Consider the following 21009-nt stretch of genomic DNA (forward strand, 5'->3'; position numbering starts at 1 on the left):
CCGATTGCATCTGGAGACTGGAAATGGCCTCCGAGATCAATAAGTCACCCATTGGTGCCCTCAAGAAGTTGATGGGCAGCGGAATCTCCTCCATCCTCCGCCGAGGCTTCAACTCCTCCGAATGGTTGGTTTCTCTTCCCACCACTCTGTTGCTTCTTCCTCCTGCTTTTTCTTTGCAAAATCTTGAAATTTGATCACTTGTCGGGGTTTTGTGTAGCAAAGCGGAGGCGAAGATGGCGATGTTTAGGATCAAGCTGCTGCGGAACAAGCGGGAGGCGCAGGTGCGGCAGATGCGGCGTGATGTCGCCCTTCTCCTCGAGTCCGGCCGCGACGAGACAGCTCGCATCAGAGTTCGTACCCTTTTTCTCTTGTCTCTTGTTCGTTCACCTGTCTTTCCTGAACCATAACACACATTTACAAATGTCTTTGTTCTCATCTCATTTGTTAATGAACATTCCTTTGTGATTAAGTTATGGCACTGACAAATATGTTTCATGATTTCTCATCTGAAGTATGTTACCACATATAGTTGCTACTGATTGAGAAATCTCCATGACTTTTTTTTTTTTGGCTTAAAGTTAAAAATGAATTTTCTATCAGCTCTGAAAGTCATTTAATATGCAGTAACTGTTGTAGTCACTTCCTTTTTCTTGAGTTGCTACATAAGCATTTTTGTACCATTGAATTTCAATTATGGGATGCTCTTCACATTTAATTATGAAGTATTTAATCTTTTTTTTTTGTCATCCAACAATTTATAGCCAAGCTTCCTAGTATGCAAACTTTTGGAATTCCTTTTGAGATATAATATACATATGTATATATATGTGTGTATGTGTATACTTTGAATATGTTGAACATTTTGTATCTTTTGGTAGTTTCTTGAAAAATATTTTAATCCATTGTATTAATGGCATTTGTTTGTAGGTTGAGCATGTTATACGTGAACAAAATGTTATGGCAGCTAATGACATCATTGAACTTTTTTGTGAGCTTATAGTTGCTCGCCTACCTATCATTGCTAAACAAAGGTTATAACTTTGCTATCAATCAAGTATCAGTAAACTTTGAACAAGTCCTAAATTATCCTTAACATTTTAGGGAGTGCCCGCTAGATCTAAAAGAAGGAATTTCAAGCTTGATCTTTGCTTCTCCAAGGTGCTCAGACATTCCAGAGCTTAGTCGAATTCTTCTTATCTTTGAAAAGAAATATGGAAAAGAGTTTGTATCTGCTGCGACTGAACTGCGATCTGAATCTGAAGTTAATCGCATGGTGAGATTTTTGCTCTTAGAGTACCTTTTGATTGTTTTGTTGTATGTTCGTTTATTTGGTGTTTTTTAGTTTATGGTCCACAAATTTCCTTGTCCAACCTTGAAGAATGAAAAGTCATCAATCTCACATGTAGTGGACTATGGAGTGATCAGTCAGAGATTCAACATTAGACAAGGTATTCATAAAGAGGAGATGTGACACTAAATTCATCCAAGGTCTACAATGACACAAGGCTGGATTCACCCTCAAAATGGAAGGTTAAACATGATTCTCAGAGTACAGTAACATTGAGCTTGGAGTAGTTTCAGATAATTTTAGGACCATGTATTTTGAGGAAAAGAGATGTAGCAAAGAATCCTGGATAGAAGGAGTATGTTCAAAGCTGCTTAGTTCTATGTTCATAACTTTAATAAATTTGGCTGATTATTTTACATGCATATAGATGCAGATTTAGTTTAGAGGAATAGTGTCTGCTAACAAATGCAACAATCAATGATGGGAGACTTGTTTTCACTTGTTTCCTGCTTTTCTATCAATTCTGCAGTTAATTGAGAAGCTATCAGTGAGGAAACCTACTGGTGAAGTCAAGCTGAAAGTCTTGAAGGAAATAGCAAAGGAGTATCAGGTTCAATGGGATTCAACAGAATCAGAGCAGGAGCTTCTCAAACCTCCAGAGGAAGTTATAGTATGCTACTAACTCTTTCTCCTGCATGCGCACACACACACACACACACACACACAAAGTTAAACACAGATACGTGCCACATGCTTCCACATGAATCTCAGCACATGTGATTATGTTGCCTAATGAACATCTGTGTATCACAGATATGTGCTGCATGCTTGCACATGCATCTGAGAACCTGTGATTATGTTGCCCAATGAATATCTGTATATTGTGTTTTTGTCAAATTTCCAATTATTTGGTCTCTCTATTATAAATTTTGCAGGAAGGACCACGGGAATTTGCAGATGCCAAAAACATTCCTGTTAGACCTACATTTCCTATACAACCAAAGGATTATAACAGGTTTCTTCTTTTCTCTTCTGGTTTAAGCAATCAATGAGGGATTTAATCTTTCCACTCAACTGCCTAGGCCTATCAATAACAGAGAAAGGCAATTTAATGACCCGGCCTCAGCTACTCAAGCTGCTTCTGAATCTGCTGAAAAAGCAATTTACGCTACACAAACTGCAGCTCGTCTTCCCAGTCAGAGTTCTCATCCATTTGATCAGTCAACACCTGTGGATACCTTGGCATGCAAATGCAGCAACTTTAATCAGGCAGAGCTTCAGAGAGAGTCTCAGGAATTAAGCCAACTATCAGGGACATATGCTCCTTCAAATTATGAGGCCAAGGCCGTTGGGAAGAGGTTCTTCAGCTCTAAGACTTTCAATTTATCAAACACTTTGGACGATGATATCATGGACAGTGCCAACCTGAATGAGAAGAAGATACTAAGAAGGAACAGTTGCATCAGCCCGACTGTTTATTCGGATATAAAGTTTGATGACTCAGATGGTCTTGAATCAGAGACTGATGGAGAACAGGAAATGGAGTCACCTTCCCCTCCCAATGTACCTCCTCCAGTTTTGCCTTCACAACAAATTAATTCACTCACTCATGTTCATCCAAACTTGCCTGATTATACAGCATTGGCTGCTCGCTTTGAAGCCCTGAAATCTCACAGGATTTGAGTTAAAACTGCTGAATCTTCCGCATATCGTAGCCAAACTAACACATCCATCGTATTGCATCTAATCGTATTTGAGTTGCCATATTAGATGGTGCTGTTCACTTCTAAATGCTATTGGTAATTCTGTAAGGCATGATTGGTTATCAATTTTTCTGTAATTTTCAACTTGATCATTAACAATCTCGATAAGCTTTAGACCATTTTGTCCTACAAAGTACTGTAATGCAATTGAATTACATTATTCTGATAATTTTTAGCTTGATCAACAGATTTTGATGGTGAATGAGCTTCATTTCTATTTATGGCCCGCTTCTTACGGGAAGCAATAGCCATGCTGCATGATAATTCAATTCGAATTATGATCCATATTCCCCTATTAGAGGTGTCTTGTATGGTCTAATTGGGTCATTGCTGTACACAACTTATGGTATTTGTTGGCTCGGACCAATCCAACGTGTTAGGAACTTGATATTAAAACTTCTATTTTTTTAAAAGAAAAATCAAAGGATGTTAAAAATAAGAATCATAGTTACTTATAAAAAATTTAAGGACGAATTCAGTAAGATTTTATTTTATTTTTTTAATTCACCAATTCAAGGGTTACTATAAACAAATGAAAAAACACGTCCTGCCTGCAAACTAATTCTTATGTAATCGGATTACATTAAACAACCAAAAAACAATGAAGAATAAAGTAGTTTCAATATTATTTTTATTATAAAAAATTAATACTAACAGTTTTTTTAAAAAAATACTACCTTTGCGTTATCCTTGATTTTTTTTTAAAAAAATTCAAATTTATTTAAAAAATTTCGATTGATTCGAATATTGATTCTTTTACCAGGTCAGATCCGAACAGATAGTTTTAACCCAACGACGATGCATTTGGGTGGAACCTGATCCTTGCGCTTAACCCAGGTCTTTTATAAGTGGTAAACCACGAACCGCAACCGCCTCGCTTGCGATTGTGGAAACCCTCGCCATCTTTGTCATCCTCGACGAGATCATGCATATCCATGCTCATTCCTTCGCGATCGCCCTCTTCCGCGGCGTGAGACGGATCTTCTGATGTTTCCTCGGGTAGTTACCGTCTTTGAGCTGCTGGAATGGTGATCTTAGGCAAGCGCCAGAGGAGCTCCGACTGTGGGATCCTCGATTTGTATCGGCGCGAGGTTGGACTCCTGTCATCAAGAGCTTTCTCGCAACGCGCTAGGGCTTCAAAGGTTTATGCTTTTTCTTTTTTCCTAAATTCTATCTGTCGGAAGTTCTTTATTTTCCCTTCATTTCTAGATCGTTTTTTTTTTCTTTTAAAATTTGGGGCACTGTCGATCTTATGATGATCAAATTTGCACTTTCGACGAATCTCTCATAGCAATTGTGGTTTATGACAAACTCGCAAGTGGATGGAAACGCATGGTAACAAATAATTTGTTATTGCTCGTGATATCAGAGTGGAGAGCGATAAGGTTCCTGGAAGGAAATATTTCTTTTTTTATGATAATTTTCTAGGCCGACTAGAAAATTCCATCCAATTTTTTATGGTTGCCCTCTTGCTTAACGCTTGGAGTGAGGGTGTCTAACTTTTAGTATTTGCAATTTGATTTTAACTACTTGTCGACAACTGTGAAGGCTTATATATTCAGAGAAAACAAAGGTACTAGTGAGTAAAATGGAGGAACTATAGACAAACATTGAGTTAATGGATATACTTCTTTCATCCATTATTGCTTTGTGTGTCTACATGTATGTATATATAAATATATAGCCTGCCTGCATATTTAAATACAGCTCTGGAAAGATATTTGCCAACTTGGTGGCATTGTGAACTTCTTTCAAGATACGATGGGCGTTGATGACTATTCTGGAAGTGGAATAGGATGGTAAATTAAGGTTCTGTGTTCTTGGGAAGATAGAGGAAGGTAAGCGGTGAAAGGGAGACAGAGAATAAGAGACAAAACAATTCAAACTGTTTACCCATGTTGTTTACTTGGGAAGATAGAGATTTGAAGAGGTGATGATAAACTAATATGTTCCATTTTACTCACTCTCCTAATCTTACCTGTCATATTCATTGCCATCTCTTTCCTCTCTTTTGCTCATTTTATTTTTGTTCTCTGCTGCCATAGCCTAAAGGGTATGCTCTGATACCATGTGAAGTTTAGCAAATAAATCTATTGTATATGTTGTAAAGGGATAATTACATATATAAATATGGAAACTCCAAACCTAAAATATATGTGAAACTAAACTCGCTACTCTAATAACCCTATTAATCTAATACCTCTAACATATTGTTAAGCTATGACTTGGCAAGAAATTCAGAATAGGGGATGATAGTGGGATCAGGTACCCATATTTTTTGGTATTGCCTGAACACATATCCATTAAAAATCACTAGTGAACCTGTATAAATAATTATTTTAGATGATAAATGGGTACCTGCACACATCCGACTTAAATGGAAATACGTGGGTACCCATAGATATCTGTAATTTGAAGCAAATTTGAATTGGATTATTAGTATAGTTGGTTACTGAATTCAACTTAAATGGGTCGAATACTTGCAGATACAAGATTTTGGTTACTCATTGTCATCCCTATTGCAGAATGGGGTGCTTACTTATAATTGACAACTTACATTGTCTTTGGCACATTTCAAGGAATCCACACTTTGGTGTTGGTGCTATGCACTTTCTTGTCTGAACTTTGTGGTCATGAGCAATGCTTTAATATTGGAGAGTGGATGATGCAGTGGCTAATCTGGTTCCTGGTTTTTCTGGTTAAACCAGCTACTGTTGCAGTTCAAAACAGATTTTCCCTATTGATTGAACCAGTTTGGCTTCTGGTTCCCTGGTTAACCAGTTGAACTGGCTTCTTCAGCTTGGCTTTGAAAAAAACAAAGCTGGTCAGAGCAAACTGTGTATTGTTAGTGCTTCTGCCTTATGATAAGAGATTGATTGGAAAACATGAAACCTGCAGTAGTAATTTCAGGATGAGAAAAAAAATAACAAATGTATGGATTGAATTGTTAAAGTTTTACAGTTTGGACTTCAAAATCAGATTGGAAAATCAAAAGAAATTTATTTGCACTTTGTAGGATGTTGTGCAATTTGCCTTGCAACCTTCAAATTGCTTCTAACTACTCTTTCCCCTTATTTTCCTTTTAATTATGTTGGACTTGCATGCTTATTTTTTTGCTTCCTTTAATGCTGGTGTTTAACTTTATAAATCCTTGTTGATCAGGATCTTGTTCTGTATTTGGGAATTGACAGAAAGCTTAACAAGCATAATGGTTGTGTAAATACGGTGAGCTTGAATGAAAATGGGAGCATTCTTGTATCAGGATCAGATGATCAAATGGTAATACTGTGGGATTGGGAGGTTGGTACCGTAAGGACTTGCTTCCACTCTGGTCATAAAAACAATGTTTTTGAAGCACACATTATGCCTTGTACGGATGATCAGACAATTGTTACATCTGCTGCAGATGGTGAGGTAATATACTGCTATACAATTTCCTCTCTGTTTCTTCTTTATGAGAAATGCTCTCTTGGGGTCACTAAATTTTCATCAGGTAAGGCTTGCCCATTTGCGTGAAGGTGGTCAGGTAACTACAGAATTGCTAGCTGAGCATGATGGTGCAATCCATAAGGTAGCTTTTGAGCCTAGAAATCCCCATGTTCTTTATAGCGCTGGTGAAGATGGTCTAGTTCAGCATGTGAGTGTGTAATTTGCTTCGTTACGTTTCTGCAAATTTCATATACACGATTCTGATGCAGTTTGCTTGCTCCCAGTTTGATCTTAGATCCAAAAATTCAACAAAGCTCTTCATATGCAGATCGTTTAGGAGAAGAACAACTTATACATCATTTGTCAGTCTCATGGCTATTTCAGTAGACCCAAGAAATCCAAACTGTCTTGCAGTTGCTGGTGCTGATGACTATGCTCGGGTGTATGACATTCGCAAGTACAAATGGGATGGATCAACTAATTATGGACTTCCATGTGAAAATTTCTGTCCTCCGCATCTGATTCATCACACTGAAGGGATAACAGGATTGTCTTTCTCTGATTCAAGTGAGCTGCTGGTCTCTTATATGAATGAATATATCTATCTCTTTGAAAAAGATCAAGGTCTGGGTTCAAATCCCGTCTCCTGGCTTTCTGATAGCTATCCAGATGATAACTCCAATTCAGTTCCAATATCTACTTCCAACTTGAGCCAAGGGCTTAAGGTGTATAAAGGACATCGTAACAGGAAGACCGTCAAGGGTGTGAATTTCTATGGGCCTAATTGTGACTATGTAGTTAGTGGATCTGACTGTGGTCGCATATTTATTTGGAGAAAGAAAGATGGGGTACTTTTACGTGCTATGGAAGGAGATAAACATGTGGTGAACTGTATTGTATCTCACCCTCATACCACCATGCTTGCAAGTTCTGGAATTGAGAAAGACATAAAGATCTGGGTTCCTAACACTATGGAACCTTTCAAACCAGTAAATCTAGATAAGGTAAATATCATATAAGTTACATAATCTTTGCCGTAACCATATTGAACTGATGTGTTAGAATAGACTTGAATGCTTACAATTCCTTGTTGATTGTATTGTGAACTCGTTCCCAATCAAGCATCGTTTCCTTGTTATAGCTTCTTGGAAATATTTGACTCAGTTCTGTAGCAGGCTAATTTATCTGGAGAAAAGATCTTTGTTATTTGAGATTTTTTTTGTGCTATTATTGTTCAATTGGATATGGCTAATCAGCTGGGAATTGACTTCATTTTCAGAAAGACAACGAGGATGAGGATGAGATGAGGATGATGATGACTCTTATGATTCTGATTTCAGTGATTGTGATGATGACACTGAGGAAGATGTCTTTGGCGATGATATTAGTTCTGATGATGCTGACCTGGACTACTATGCTCATTTCAACAATTCGCCGTAATAGCCAACCACCGAGATTTGGACAATAATTTACCAAGTTTAAAGTAACTGGTCAGCATTAGTAAACTTGTCGGTGCAAAGCTAGCTACACAAGTTTAAGCAATGAATATTTGTTGCCGAACAGAAGATCATAGATCTCAAGATGTATTTACCTTAAAATGTCTAGTATGAAATATTAGAAGGTTCTTCTTTTGGCATTACACGATGAAATCTAAACATACATTTTACAGGGTTTGTAAATTTGTAATTAGCCTAGGGGATAGAGTCTATATTTGCCGTATGTAATTATTCTCACATTTTCCTTATTTCAACATTTTCACATGTATCAAATTCTCATGCGTTGCAGATTTTTATGCCGGCATCGAAAGGCCCACAACTTGACACGTCAGCCGCTTCATCGCCAATCATCAAAAGCATGCTCCACGGGACAGGATCTACCTCATCCACCACTAGCCAATAGCAGCGAAGCTTACGAGATAACGATAACCCCTTCGCCCAAGATTAGCCACAGAAAAAAACGATGCTGTGATCTATAAATTAATAATCCGATACTCTCCTCCTTGATTCCCTGCTTCAAATCGTAGTAGCATTGCCATGGCCAGCATCACCTCTGCAGCAGCTACCGCCCCTTCCTTCGCCGGGGTCAAGGCCGGGGCCCGAACCTGCGCCGCCGGCGGAAGGAGAACTACACGGCCGATGGTGGTCCGGGCGTCGCTGAGGGATGCCGCGGGCTTGGCGTTGGTCGCGACGGCGGCGAGCGCGGTGGTGGCGGCGAGCAACGCGCTGGCCTTCGACGTGCTGCTGGGCACCGACACCGGAGAGCTGGCGTTCGTGCCCAACAGCTTCTCGGTGGCGGCGGGGGAGAAGATCGTGTTCAAGAACAACGCGGCGTTCCCGCACAACGTCGTGTTCGACGAGGACGAGATCCCGGCGGGGGTCGATGCCGGGGGCATCTCGATGGGGGAGGAAGACCTGCTCAACGCGCCGGGGGAGACCTACTCCGTCACCTTGAAGGAGAAAGGAACCTACAGCTTCTACTGCTCTCCCCACCAGGGCGCCGGCATGGTCGGAAAAGTCACCGTCAATTAGAAAAGTGGAAAAAAATTGTGAAGCTTGCACGCTTTCACTCTTTTGTATGAGTCGCCGGCCGGTGATGAATAACTATGTATCTTTCTGCATGTTGTCTCAATTATAAGGTCTTGATTTTTACCAATATAATCAATAATTGTAACGATTGTAACAACGACAACAAATGAATCTAATATATCAAAAAGACAGGGCAAGGAAAAAAACTCTGCCAATAGATTCACATAGACATTTCTTAGTACATACAGAATATCATGATAAACTATTCGTTTATGTAATTGATCAAGTAAATGGTATAACAAGTAGCCATACTGAGAATTGTTATGCCATATCTACACTTTTTTTTTTTTTGAAAATCTACTTTCAAAGGTATTATTTTGTTTTTAAAAAAGATAGGATTTTCGTTTGAAATCCAAAGTTGTTTTAATTTGTAATGTACATAAATTGATTTCTTTCAAGTATTAATCTTATATTTTGTTTAGAGATTATTGCACATAAAAGACTAATTAATCAAAGAAAAGGCATGTTGTAAGCATCTTCGAACAGGAAAATAAATTGACTGGAAATGGCTGGCAGTGGAGAAGGAATGCTTAAAAAAGTTATAAAAGCAGGAAGCTTTAAGAATCCGCCAACAGGAGTCCTTCACCTCCATGTGATGCGTGACAGGTAATGGAGTGGACGGGCATACGAAAGGAATAACCTGCCATCCATGTCCACTCGTTGCTAATAGCACTGCAACTACAATCATGAGCACTGCTATATTCTCATTCTTTAGGTCCAACGAGATCACGACCATGCTCTTGTAAACCGAGACAAATCTTCAAATTGCTGCTTTTCATACATACATATGCAATACCGGACATCAAGTAAACAATATACAACTGCAAAAAGAATCATTAAATCCTCGAGGCATTTACAATGAGAAAGAGAAGGCTTAGTAGTGCCTATGAACCATGTTATGCATAAAATTGAACAATTGGTAATGCACCACGTGTATCGAGCCCATCCAGCACATCCAACAATCTCAACTTTTCCGACCTCCAGTCTAACGCTGCACTGAACTCCTTATCTGGAGAATTCCCACAGCTCATGGTTAAACTCCTACGTCTCCAAAGTCGCTTGGCTGTGTTGCTTTTGAAGTCCAAACTTTTGCTTCTCCTTAGCTGGATGTTTGTTTGGCTCACTTGCTCCAGCAATTTTCTTTCTTCCTCTGAAAATTTGAGATCATTAACTTTAGCATTGTGCTCCTGAGATAGTTCTTGCACAGTTTCTCGAGACGCCTTTGTCTGTTGTTGACTTTGGACTGAGTCGACAGCCTTCAACACAAATCCCCTGTTTTTCACCTGAGTAACTAGATGATGGAGCCATACAACCAATTCTAATATATAATCCTCAGTCTTCTCTTTATTTGCATAATGAAGCGTTTGGATGCGGATAATGCAGCCTTGCATGTCCTGCTTTTTGTTAATCTCAGTACTGCAGAAAAATGAATGATTTAATAGAATACATGCAGAATAAGAAGATACTTTCGTCTTTTCTCTACATGGTATTATTGCAGAAGAAATGGCATAAAAAAAAAATAGATCGAGAACTAACCACATATTCGCCCATTCTCCTACCCAACCAAAACCTTGATGTGCTCTGATTAGATCAAACAGAAATATATCAGAAACTTCATATGTAAGACTTGGGAACATTATATGCTTGGATGAGTCCATAATAGAGGAAAAGGAGTATTTCTTAATAAACATAAATAGTCGAAGGTACAGTGGAAACAAACCTAATCGTGTGTTCTGATATTGGAGTGAGCCACCTTAAAATCTTCTGCATTTCAGCTTTTACGTGAGGAACAGTGAACTGTAAAATCAAATTAGCAAATACACACTTTTAAGTCAGAAATTTCAAACCTTCAAACCAGCTTCACATGTTCTAAGCATAAACATGGTCATTCTGATAAACCATGTTGTAAAAATTGAATTGTATAATTATTTTATCAGTACTACTCAAAGAACAGCAAGTCATCTTTGTCAGGAACCAGTACTACTCTAAGAAGAGCAAATATCAACAATTTACCAAGTTTATTTGTCATAAAATGAGAAGTTTAGGATTTTATTTTTGATTCAAGAATAAGTGGATCAATTTGTGCAAACAATAATTTTTAAATGAATCAACAATTATACATTTACGCCAACCTATATAAAATAACAATAATCTAAGTTTGCTATTATCTTACAAATAGAACCCATTGAATTGGATAAGTATAAAAAATGTATTAGTTAAATTCGGTGCTGACAATGAGAAAGAAAAGCCGTAGTGAATGACAATCATGTTAGTTCTAGAAGAGCTTGGTGAATCATACTCATACATATTTAAACATGCACGACATAACTATTCTTCTAGAATTTTGTATTGGAATAAGATATGAAAATTAAGCAATGAACAAAAGAAATCAAACCATAAAAAAGTGGTCTTCCTATAACTGTTCCTTCACAACAGCTTGTATATGGTAATGAACTTCTCTTTATTGCAGTTAGGAAACCGAAGGTACAAAGTAATTTTGATGAAATAGACAAAAGAGACAAACTACGGATGAATATGCACTAATATGCATGAAAATGTCACACGAATACATGATGGATGAATCAAATTACGAGATAGATTACACAAGCTTAGCACCTAAAATTGGAAAAAAGATGATCATACCTCTTCTTTTGCATCAGAAGACTGCAATCTAGCACGAAGACTTGCCTTCACTCGGATTGGCAATCCCTGATACAAGCTGTCTCTTATAGTTGGTGGAAGTGAAAGTGGTCGAGATACCTAGGAACAAAAAAAAAATCAAGGAAAAGTACCTTAAATATGAGAACAAATATATCGTAAGAATCTCCTGAAACACAGCGCAAATCACATGTTTATCTTAGCTCTGTGGGAGCCTAAATGTACTAGTATATAAGATCTGAGAAGCAAAAGACAAACTCCAATGCCCTAGAAAGAAAAGATTGCCGACTATCATATAATTCACAGCATACTGAAACTTACTATATTGTCAATCTGATTAATGATGTTAGCATAATGCAATGCAAGACCAGCAGCACCTAAGCTTCCATTCAGAACTTCCTTATGGTTGAGCAAGTTGCTACCTGAAATTAACACAAAAAGATCACAGAACCAAAAGTCTCAGCACACATCAACTACGGAAAAATCATGGCAAGATAAATAGCCAATTATGCCTAACAGCAAAATAGACAGTGGCAGAAACATGAGCAGTTGATAATTATGAATTATCAAAATGGCGCATTAATATATTATTCGTTGAGATTGAAATGGAATTTTGTTTACATGGTACACTAGAAGAATATCTTTGGCTAGTTGCACATTAACTCACTTCACATACGGGACACTAAGATCGTTCAATTCATAAAAGATAAATCAGCTAATTATTTCACAATGTGAATAATACATATGATTGCCCAAAAGATCATAATATGTATCACAAGTAATGTTGGAAATAACCGACAATAATTTTGATTTGATAATTTCAAATTTATTACATCATTAACTTTGAAAATGTTACCAATCTTGAAATTTCTCCAACATACCAGGAACTTCAAACGATTCCCAAATCTTCTTATTAAAAAACACCACAATATCAACAAGTTTCTCCACAACCTGAAAAATAATTCAGAATATTTGAAGAAACTATTTTATTTTGAGATCAATATCTAGAGAATGTTAATCTCATGCAGTTAAACAATAGATTTTTAAGATACATCATACATAAAATAAGAACTGTGATACTAGAATGTTAATGAGAATAAATAAAGTATTAGAAAAGATAAAGATGAACTCCTTGAAAACCATGAGTGACAAAAAATTACAGCAACTTGAAGGATGAATAATTAATATTTCATACCTCCTCTAAGGTACTGGACCAAAGAGATTTCTTTTTCAAACTCCTCACTAGCTTTTTTTGATGTTTGAGTTCAGTATTGAGAAAACTATCTGCTCATAGACAAGTTCATAAGAGATTAGTGGGGATAAATGTTGCCGAATAGTCAAAGAAACAAGCTCATCAAAAGGAACCACAAACATGTAGATCCAGAGAAAAGGCTCCCAATACCATAATGTGCCTCCTTATTAGCATACATAAGAACATTAATTAGCATACATAACCCCACTAAGAATTAACCACTAAACACTCATATTGTTCAACTATGCCCTATTGAACACCTTGGATGCCTTTAACATACATTCAATAAGGCAAAAACATATGCAGTCAAATTTCCAGTCAAACAAGTAAAGTTTCACTTTAGAGGTTGAATCTACACAAAGAAACATGCGTCTTACCCTGTTTAGATGCAGGAATCAACTCTTCTTGAAGCTTCCTTCGGTAATCTTGTTCGTATCTATCCAGTGCATGAAGCTCATGATAAAGCTCCTATAAGTGGAAAAAAAAAAGAATTAAAGTTTATTGAATGTGAAGCATGTTATTATACTTTGTAATAAGATTATTGGTCACATTTGTTATTATGCCATAACCAACATGATCATGATCATTTGATAATGATAATAAACTTACAGATGGATTAAATCTTTAGAAAATAAATGGATTGATCACAGAACATGCAAAATTTCTTCCTTGAACATGTTAAAATGTTACACATGCACATGCATATTAAAAAAAAAGATAAAATGCTCATGATAAAGTGGCTTTAACTAAACTAAAACTCCACGTACTTGATCACTAATAATCAGACAATAAGAATAAACAACCAAGATGTGGCAGTTGGATAAATACCAAAGAGAATTATAGCAGAAAAACATCATGTATCTATTCGGCACCATACCCAAGAGAAATATATGGAAGCAAAATGTACAAAAGTTAGCATAAGAAGTGGACAACAACTTTAAGTTAGGTGATCATCCATGACAAATTGGACACTGCCAATGTGCATATGTTTTCACCAAGTAAATGTATGCCATGTCATGCAGGGTGACACCTGCTATATTATTCAAAAATGCATTTGTTTATTGTGATAGTTTTGTTAGATATAACTATTAGAGATAAACAAGTCAAAGGCATTCCTACAAGTTGCATACTTTTATATAAAATTAGTCATGTCTAAAGTCACATGAACTGCACTAATCATAATTGATATATAGTAAGATATCAAGTTATTTACTAGCTCTAATAGCCATTTAGCTTGAATTTAAACATTGATCCACAACCAAATTCTATCCTTATGTTAAGCATACTTACACCTAAGGAATATAAAACTAACAGCACAAAAAGGTTGAGAAATCATTCCAGTGGAGAATGCAAACGTTAAGCTCAATTACAATCAAGGTTTAAAATATTGAATGGTGGCTAGAATAGTAGGACTGGTACCATCCAACATGCTGTGTCAATACAAGATAGTGTCAGTTGACATTGATCAAGATGTGAGGAAGAGGGAGAAGAAAAAGAGGAAAGGAAGAAAGACAGTGGCAAAGACATACTAGGACCTTCTATAAGTTCCATCGGGAAATTATCAACCGCCAGACCTTGCCTCATAGAGTTACACCAGTTCATTGGAAAAGTTTGCACCTTGATTCTTATGTATTTTTGTGGCATGCTTGTAAGCATTATTTAACAAGTTTGCACTGATTTTAGTTAGAATGTAAAATTCACATGATATTTTGTTAATTAAAATATAAATAGTCATCATGTAGCTTGTATCGTGATGTTGGCAATTACATTGAGGTCAAAAACGCATTGGCTATGACACCCTCATTTAGTCCAACATGGTCAGTTGTGGACTAATTAATCAAGCGAGTTTATAAACTGAGATAGGTGACACCCTCATCTTGGTCAAAACCCTTGCACCGGAAGATTATAAACCTTTGTTTCAACATCAGTTCCAATGCAGACCAATTTGTGCTGCCTATTTGAACCAATATAAAATGATATATCAAAGATGCATCCCAATTGACACATCAATACTAAAAGTTTTTAACATGCTTACTCAAAATATATCTCAATTGTCAGTATCTTGATGGAAATGCCGTCAAATGCTATTTTAAATCCCTCTCAAATTACCAAGTGTCTGCAGAAGTTACAATTTTATACAATAAAACAAGAAGGTCCACTGCATGACTGACAAGAAAGGAACCACATGCTACTCTGTAATCAAGCTTTATGATGAGGTAAAGATGTATGTTTCAGTGATCTCAAGATTCTATTGATATAGATACCAGAATTCACTAGTTGCAATCTATTGTACTGATGTGTTTATGTTTGGCACTTGGATCAGGATACAGATAGTAAGCATTGGTTTGAAATTATCACTAGAGTAAAATTTATGGAGCATATCCGGATCAACTTCATGGTAAATCTTTGGTGCCAGAAATAGCAAAAGATACATAGAATGCTCAAATAATGGACTCAATCATCATCAGAAGCATAGACGCTATTAGAATAAGAAATATTATATTCAATTGATTGTACTTACAGAATGTACTTACAGAAGTATTCTGAGCCAAATTTATCAAATTTTGCATTGTTGCTTCTACCTCCTTTTTTGTCTGTTCCACGAGAGTCATATCCATACTCAATCTGAAAACTCTTCGGCCATTATATTTCAAAGAGAAAAAAGAAAAATATATAGTAGAAGAATGTTTCGGAATGCTTAATATGTTTTCCAAGTTATGGTAACTTACTTTTCAAAATAGCGACCGAGATTGTGCCATGTAGGATCTTTACAGAGGTCCCCAAAGCGAACTACTTCTCTCAAAACAAAGTCAAGTTCTTCTCTGGTAAGGTGATAAAAATTATAGATGAGCATCAGATTAGGTTAAGCAAATACAAAGCTAATGAAGCAAAAAAATATATGCCAATTGATAGATCCACAATCCAAAGAACTAATTCTTAAATCCACCTTTTGTCCAGAGCAGCAATACAAAGCAATTCATTAGCATCTTCAGAGATAAGTCTTCTCACTCCATCTGACTGCAAAATTTCTTCCTTCAAAGCATTGATGTTTTCGTCTGAAAGACTTCTCCACAAATTAGCGCCTTTAGCAATAGTATTTGCAACTTCAAATGCTAAGATTGATATTTTGTTTCCTCGAGATGGCATTCCATATGTGAAGCCACTGTTAGGATTCAGGTTTGACATGCTGCTTCCAAGCGTATCAAGGACTTCTACAGCTTTCTCAAGACCAGCAATGCTAGCCCGTCCCAGAATTGAACTTGATTCTGGTACCTGAGCAATGACCATAAGTCATAGACAATCAGAATCAGTAACTACAGACACTAGAATAGGAAAAACTTTTCATAGCAATTTTTTGTATATGCACTTTATAAAATCATTATGTGTTGTTTTTCACAATACAGTAATAAATATTTACTAAACTTCTGGCAACTAGTCATGTCCAACCATTTATTCGCAACAAATGGTACAAATCCAACCACATATAGCAAACACCAACAGATTGTCTTCACTATAAATTGGACATTAAAAAATTTATCACATTCAGAGGATTAACTTTTAAATCTATGATAGATAGGAAGTGGGAACCATTTTTTCCACATCATGATAAACAATGAAAGATCTGAGAGATATCCTTTCATGTCCCCCAAAGCGAGTACTAGGGAACCATATTAAAAGACTATTAATAATGCTATCACTTTGAGACAGTGGCACCAACATGAATGTAGCATAAGCGCTGACTGTAGTGAGAATAACAGTTAAAGGAAGGTTGTAACAGAGGGTTCAAGGAGGTATAGATGAATTTGAGGTAATAGAAAGGTTTCAACAGAGTGTTTCAGAGTTCATCACCCTTGGTGGCCAAAGAAACAAGAAGGCAGGGAGCACATTACCCTGTTAAGAGGACAGAATTTTCATGGATAGATTTATTGAAAATTCACCATGACAGTTAAGCAAGAAACCCAATGTGGACATGGAGGTCAGTAGGCGATATAGCTATAAATTGGCAACAGATTAGCAAGGGATGCATTTGCTGCATTAGTTAAATTTGAGTGATACAACACCCCTCACATGGAATTCTTTGATTTTTGCTTCTACCATCCATAAATTTCCAAGCAATGCCTCAACTCAACAAGTCGAGTTTACAAACCAGATGACTATCACTATGCAAGTAACCTTGTTTCAGTCCAAACTCCATGGTTTCCACACATAATTCCATAAGGAAGGCTTTGTCTCAACAAGGTTCTCATCTCTCACATGGTCAGTGAAGACTGCAGCAATGGGAAAAATTAATCACAACCTCTGCAGCCTTTTCTACCGATCTATATTACAATAATAATATTTGCAAACAGGCTCCTGTATGTTTGCAAATTTACAAGTAGGTCATCAACATTCCCTCACAAACTAGTTGACATTATAGAATCACAGCTTGTCTCAAATGTATGCAATTCTAAGCCACTCAAAGGCTTAGTCAGGAATTAACCAATTGGTCATTGGAAGTAACAAGAGATGTAACAAGTCCACATATTGCACCTTCGCCACAAAATGACAGTTTATCATTGTGTTTTGTCCACTCAAAAGAGACTAGATTGGAGGCAAGGTCAATGACAGTTAGATAACCAGCTTCGTTAACTGATCAACATCTATCTCATTATTAATTGGTTGAGGCAAACCAACTCATATGTGGCCAATATCTACAATCTTATATTCTGTTATTACATTTGATCTGGCTACTACATTGTGCTTTTTTATTCTTGAGATATTAAATTTTCTTCCAAAATAACACAATTATTGCTCCTTCCTCTTTACTTGTTCAAGCAAGCACCTTAGCCTATCCTCAAATTACAACATACAAACGTTGAAACAGTATGCTTCTTCCACTCTTAAAATAATTGGGACAAATGGGACGCACTTTATTAATGGAGCAATCCGGCATACCACTGCTTGCTCAATAATCACTGTGATCTATTATAAACAGAGTTAAAGAATGATTATTGATCATGAAGACACTCACTGCATGCATTTAAAAGCTAGTAACATCCTCAATTAGCTCAACTTATGATATTTCATTTCTCATTCCTCAATGCATCAGATGAGCACTCATAAGGCATCTGACATGAGCATGCTAATAGTCGTATGTTGGAGGACAGAATTGTTTTTTTCTCTTTTATGAGAAATTATGTAAGGAACGAATTGTGGTGTGAATTGACAAGAACAGATTCATAAGAAAGCTAGGAAATTACTACCTGCATTAATCAAGTTCACACTTCCATTTAGCAAGCTAAGATACATTGGATGTGGGTATCATGGTAAAGCTCCTCCCTGAATTCCAAAACTATATGCAAATTGAGTACTAATTATTTTTCAAACTTGCAGTTTGCAAAGAAGCAGATCCAGTTTGCAGCTCCACTTGCTGAGCTCATTCTTTTAATGCTTTAATCCCTAACCTCCAAATTTCGCAGTCGATTTGTGAAAATAAGATTATCACTAGTACATATATGCAAATTCACTATGTATAGCCTTTGCTTTTGAAGTAAATTTCTCCCTATATACCTAAACAAGCGATGAATGATTCCCAAGCTTAATCAGTTGTCCCAATCCGTTCATATGGACGAGGCCACGAGTCAGTATGTCTTTTTCCTTTTGGTAGAAAACTCGAAATAACTCAACATGATCTATGACTCGCCGATAGACTCATCACGAGTTGATGACATCAATCTAGACTTAGCTGACAACGTATCTTCGACATGTTCTAGCACACTTCGATAATCGCATCTGTTAACCCTTAAATCGCAATCCAAACCGCTTTCACAATCAACGGCCAATTTTCCTAATCGTCGTGCTCGTGTACCTCGAAGAAAGAAACAAGAGGTCAGTTAAAGCAAGGGAAAAAAAAAAAGAAACACCTTTCCCGCCATAGTCTTGACCGGCAGCACCCGGAGCTCGCCGGAATCAAAAAGCTTGTAGTTGCTCTTTCGATCTCCACGGAAACCGACCTCCACAACTTGATCGCCATACAGTTCCCCCTTCTTCGCCCCTGTATCCTTCCTGATCTGTCTCGAACAGACGCATCCCATCTCCGAAACCGAAGGCAACCCAAAGCAATTCCAACCGCAGACACCGACCTTAGGTTTATCCACCAACACGAAGCCTCCTCTTCAGCCCTTCCGGAGCGGTATATAGGGAGAGACCTCCCGGATTTGCACCACGCCGTCGTCTTTGACCTCTTTCGCATGGGTCGGAAGTCCAACTACGGAGTATGAAAGCGAAGCGATGGCAGGGCAGGCGGCCTGCAATTACCATTATAACCTTCCGTTTGCTCCACGGTGGTCTCCGTTGGCGGCAAGATCCAGTAACGGGCCAGCGGCTCCTGTACGACCTGGGACCCAGTCGCAACTTCTTCATACAAACCCATCGGTGTACCCGCCCAGCGACATCGGACCCATGTTCTCCACCAACAGGAGGATGAGGTACTTCAGACCAAGCGACGTTCGACGCATGAGGAGGCCACCCCTCCAAACGCGTGGTGCAGTAATTTCTTATCCTCAAAAGTCAAAATTGCGCAAACGGAAAAGATTACGAATTTAAATACCAACAATAAGTGTTAGATTTTTTTTTTGTTAATTAATTACTTCTGCTCGTAGTCAAACCAGAATTCAAACCAGAATGCCGTGTTTACCTACCTTTGCAGAGAAGGGACACTCACTAGGACTCCATTTGATGTCCTCTCCTCTGTTTACCTTGAAGAGAGGGGCCTGATGTTCAGCGCTCTGATTGGTTCAGGCACTCGATAAGAATGAGGTGAAGTTTGTTGACTAAGTGAAGTTTGTTGACTAAGATCATCTATAATTTTTAACTCTTCTCTCGTCTGTATCCTCCGCTATTCCATATATTGATTTTGATCTTATTTCTTAGCAGTAACATTATGACCAGGGCGAAGACTGTTAAACTCTTATTATAAACTAATTAATCTGTCATTATGATGTTATTTTCAGATAATTTTTTTGTCTCCTCCTTCCTTTGCCTTTCCTTCAAGCCACGCAACGGCCAAAACAAAGAAAAAAGAAAAAGAAAGGTTCTTTTGCTTGAACGGAAAGGAGCACCCTTGAAAATGTTGAAGGAAAAAAATTAATTGATTTTTTTAATATTAACAAGTTTAAAAAGTGGACAAAAAACGATTTCCTTTTATCTTGTAAACCATTTTGTTTTAAAATAAATAATTTTATTTGCATTTAGTAAAAAAAATCGGCACTAACTGATTAATTAATCAAATATGTTTTTAAATCGAACCATAGTAACAGGTCAAATGTGATAATAAATGATAAAATATTTTTCTCAAATAATTAAGTTTAAAATTTACCTAATGTGATGTTGAAATATCACATTAAATTTATTTGAATAATCATAGTCTCATCTCACTTCTTAAATTTATATGATTGCAAATATGAAATTAAATTGTACACCTACAAATTAATAGACGGGTAAGATATAGATACTTTAAAAAAAATTAAAATGCCGCAGTCCGACAACTGGCGAAGCCTCAGTCAGCCTCACACATGATTTGACTTTGACCAGGAAATTGCATGTTTGACGAATGGCCGCCAACATTACAACGTCAGCCTCATTGCGTGCAAAAAATTCAACAAATGGTTATCGATCGGACTGAATGATTGTCAACCCGGACGGTGCGGTGTAACGTGGCAGCAAATTGACAAAACATAATTTCAAACTCAACATTATACAATATTTCCCTTCTAGAATCTGTCATGATATTTGCACGGCATAATAGTAATTTAGTTGTTGTCATTTCAATAAATGTAATTCTTTAATATTTTGTAATCTTGTCCATCCGAATATAAAAATATTATTTGTAAGTATCAGTAAACATTTTATCTTTTATATATATATAAAATAAAACGGTAAACCAATTATTAAGCATGCATCAATCAATCTCGTGGTTGAGATATGAAACATTTATATTTTATTATTGCTCGATCCATGAAAAATTCCTACGAAAACGTTTTTAAATTATCTTTT

The 21009-nt window shown here is 37.0% G+C and overlaps 4 protein-coding genes across 5 annotated transcripts; 3 read left to right on the forward strand and 1 right to left on the reverse strand.

The window, feature by feature from the left end:
• Nucleotides 1-14: 14 nt before the first annotated feature.
• Nucleotides 15-3179, forward strand: LOC141847245 (uncharacterized). Its single transcript, XM_074735240.1, has 7 exons — nucleotides 15-124; nucleotides 218-350; nucleotides 928-1031; nucleotides 1102-1273; nucleotides 1818-1958; nucleotides 2224-2303; nucleotides 2371-3179. Exons 1-7 carry the CDS (start codon nucleotides 24-26, stop codon nucleotides 2969-2971), a joined length of 1332 nt encoding a protein of 443 aa, XP_074591341.1. The 5' UTR covers nucleotides 15-23; the 3' UTR covers nucleotides 2972-3179.
• Nucleotides 3180-4042: 863 nt separating this feature from the next.
• LOC141835631 (uncharacterized) lies at nucleotides 4043-8215 on the forward strand. The gene is given in 6 exon segments (XM_074723009.1): nucleotides 4043-4193; nucleotides 6214-6465; nucleotides 6545-6688; nucleotides 6765-7484; nucleotides 7760-7781; nucleotides 7784-8215. Coding segments are annotated over 6 exon segments (1392 nt in total). The 5' UTR covers nucleotides 4043-4076; the 3' UTR covers nucleotides 7921-8215.
• Nucleotides 8216-8468: 253 nt separating this feature from the next.
• Nucleotides 8469-9137, forward strand: LOC141811564 (plastocyanin-like). The gene has a single exon (XM_074699585.1). The coding sequence runs from the start codon at nucleotides 8514-8516 to the stop codon at nucleotides 9006-9008; it is 495 nt and encodes a 164-aa protein (XP_074555686.1). The 5' UTR covers nucleotides 8469-8513; the 3' UTR covers nucleotides 9009-9137.
• Nucleotides 9138-9872: 735 nt separating this feature from the next.
• Nucleotides 9873-19186, reverse strand: LOC141848514 (protein PSK SIMULATOR 1-like). 2 transcript variants are annotated; one of them, XM_074736552.1, is made up of 12 exons: nucleotides 18879-19186; nucleotides 15923-16248; nucleotides 15705-15797; nucleotides 15510-15600; nucleotides 13353-13443; nucleotides 12919-13007; nucleotides 12605-12674; nucleotides 12045-12145; nucleotides 11709-11825; nucleotides 10786-10862; nucleotides 10602-10646; nucleotides 9873-10481 (listed from the first exon to the last, which is right to left on the reverse strand). In XM_074736552.1, exons 1-12 carry the CDS (start codon nucleotides 19047-19049, stop codon nucleotides 9962-9964), a joined length of 1791 nt encoding a protein of 596 aa, XP_074592653.1. In that variant the 5' UTR covers nucleotides 19050-19186; the 3' UTR covers nucleotides 9873-9961. The 2 variants fall into 2 exon arrangements, with proteins under 2 accessions (XP_074592653.1, XP_074592661.1); XM_074736560.1 differs by lacking the exon at nucleotides 18879-19186 and adding an exon at nucleotides 18526-18860.
• Nucleotides 19187-21009: the final 1823 nt, after the last annotated feature.

Source organism: Curcuma longa, chromosome 1 (assembly GCF_044706935.1).
Source record: "Curcuma longa cultivar G26 ecotype Majalengka, Jawa Barat chromosome 1, ITB_CL_G26_1.1, whole genome shotgun sequence".
Classification (NCBI taxonomy): domain Eukaryota; kingdom Viridiplantae; phylum Streptophyta; class Magnoliopsida; order Zingiberales; family Zingiberaceae; genus Curcuma; species Curcuma longa.

Coding starts and splice junctions, on each gene's coding strand:
- LOC141847245 (XM_074735240.1), top strand. CDS start 24: ATGGCCTCCGAGATCAATAAGTCACCCATTGGTGCCCTCAAGAAGTTG. Junction 351..927: donor ACGAGACAGCTCGCATCAGA/GTTCGTACCCTT, acceptor ATTTGTTTGTAG/GTTGAGCATGTTATACGTGA. Junction 1,274..1,817: donor AATCTGAAGTTAATCGCATG/GTGAGATTTTTG, acceptor TCAATTCTGCAG/TTAATTGAGAAGCTATCAGT.
- LOC141848514 (XM_074736552.1), bottom strand. CDS start 19,049: ATGGGATGCGTCTGTTCGAGACAGATCAGGAAGGATACAGGGGCGAAG. Junction 12,146..12,604: donor GGAATCGTTTGAAGTTCCTG/GTATGTTGGAGA, acceptor TGTTAATTTCAG/GTAGCAACTTGCTCAACCAT. Junction 10,482..10,601: donor GGAGAATGGGCGAATATGTG/GTTAGTTCTCGA, acceptor ATTTTTCTGCAG/TACTGAGATTAACAAAAAGC.
- LOC141811564 (XM_074699585.1), top strand. CDS start 8,514: ATGGCCAGCATCACCTCTGCAGCAGCTACCGCCCCTTCCTTCGCCGGG.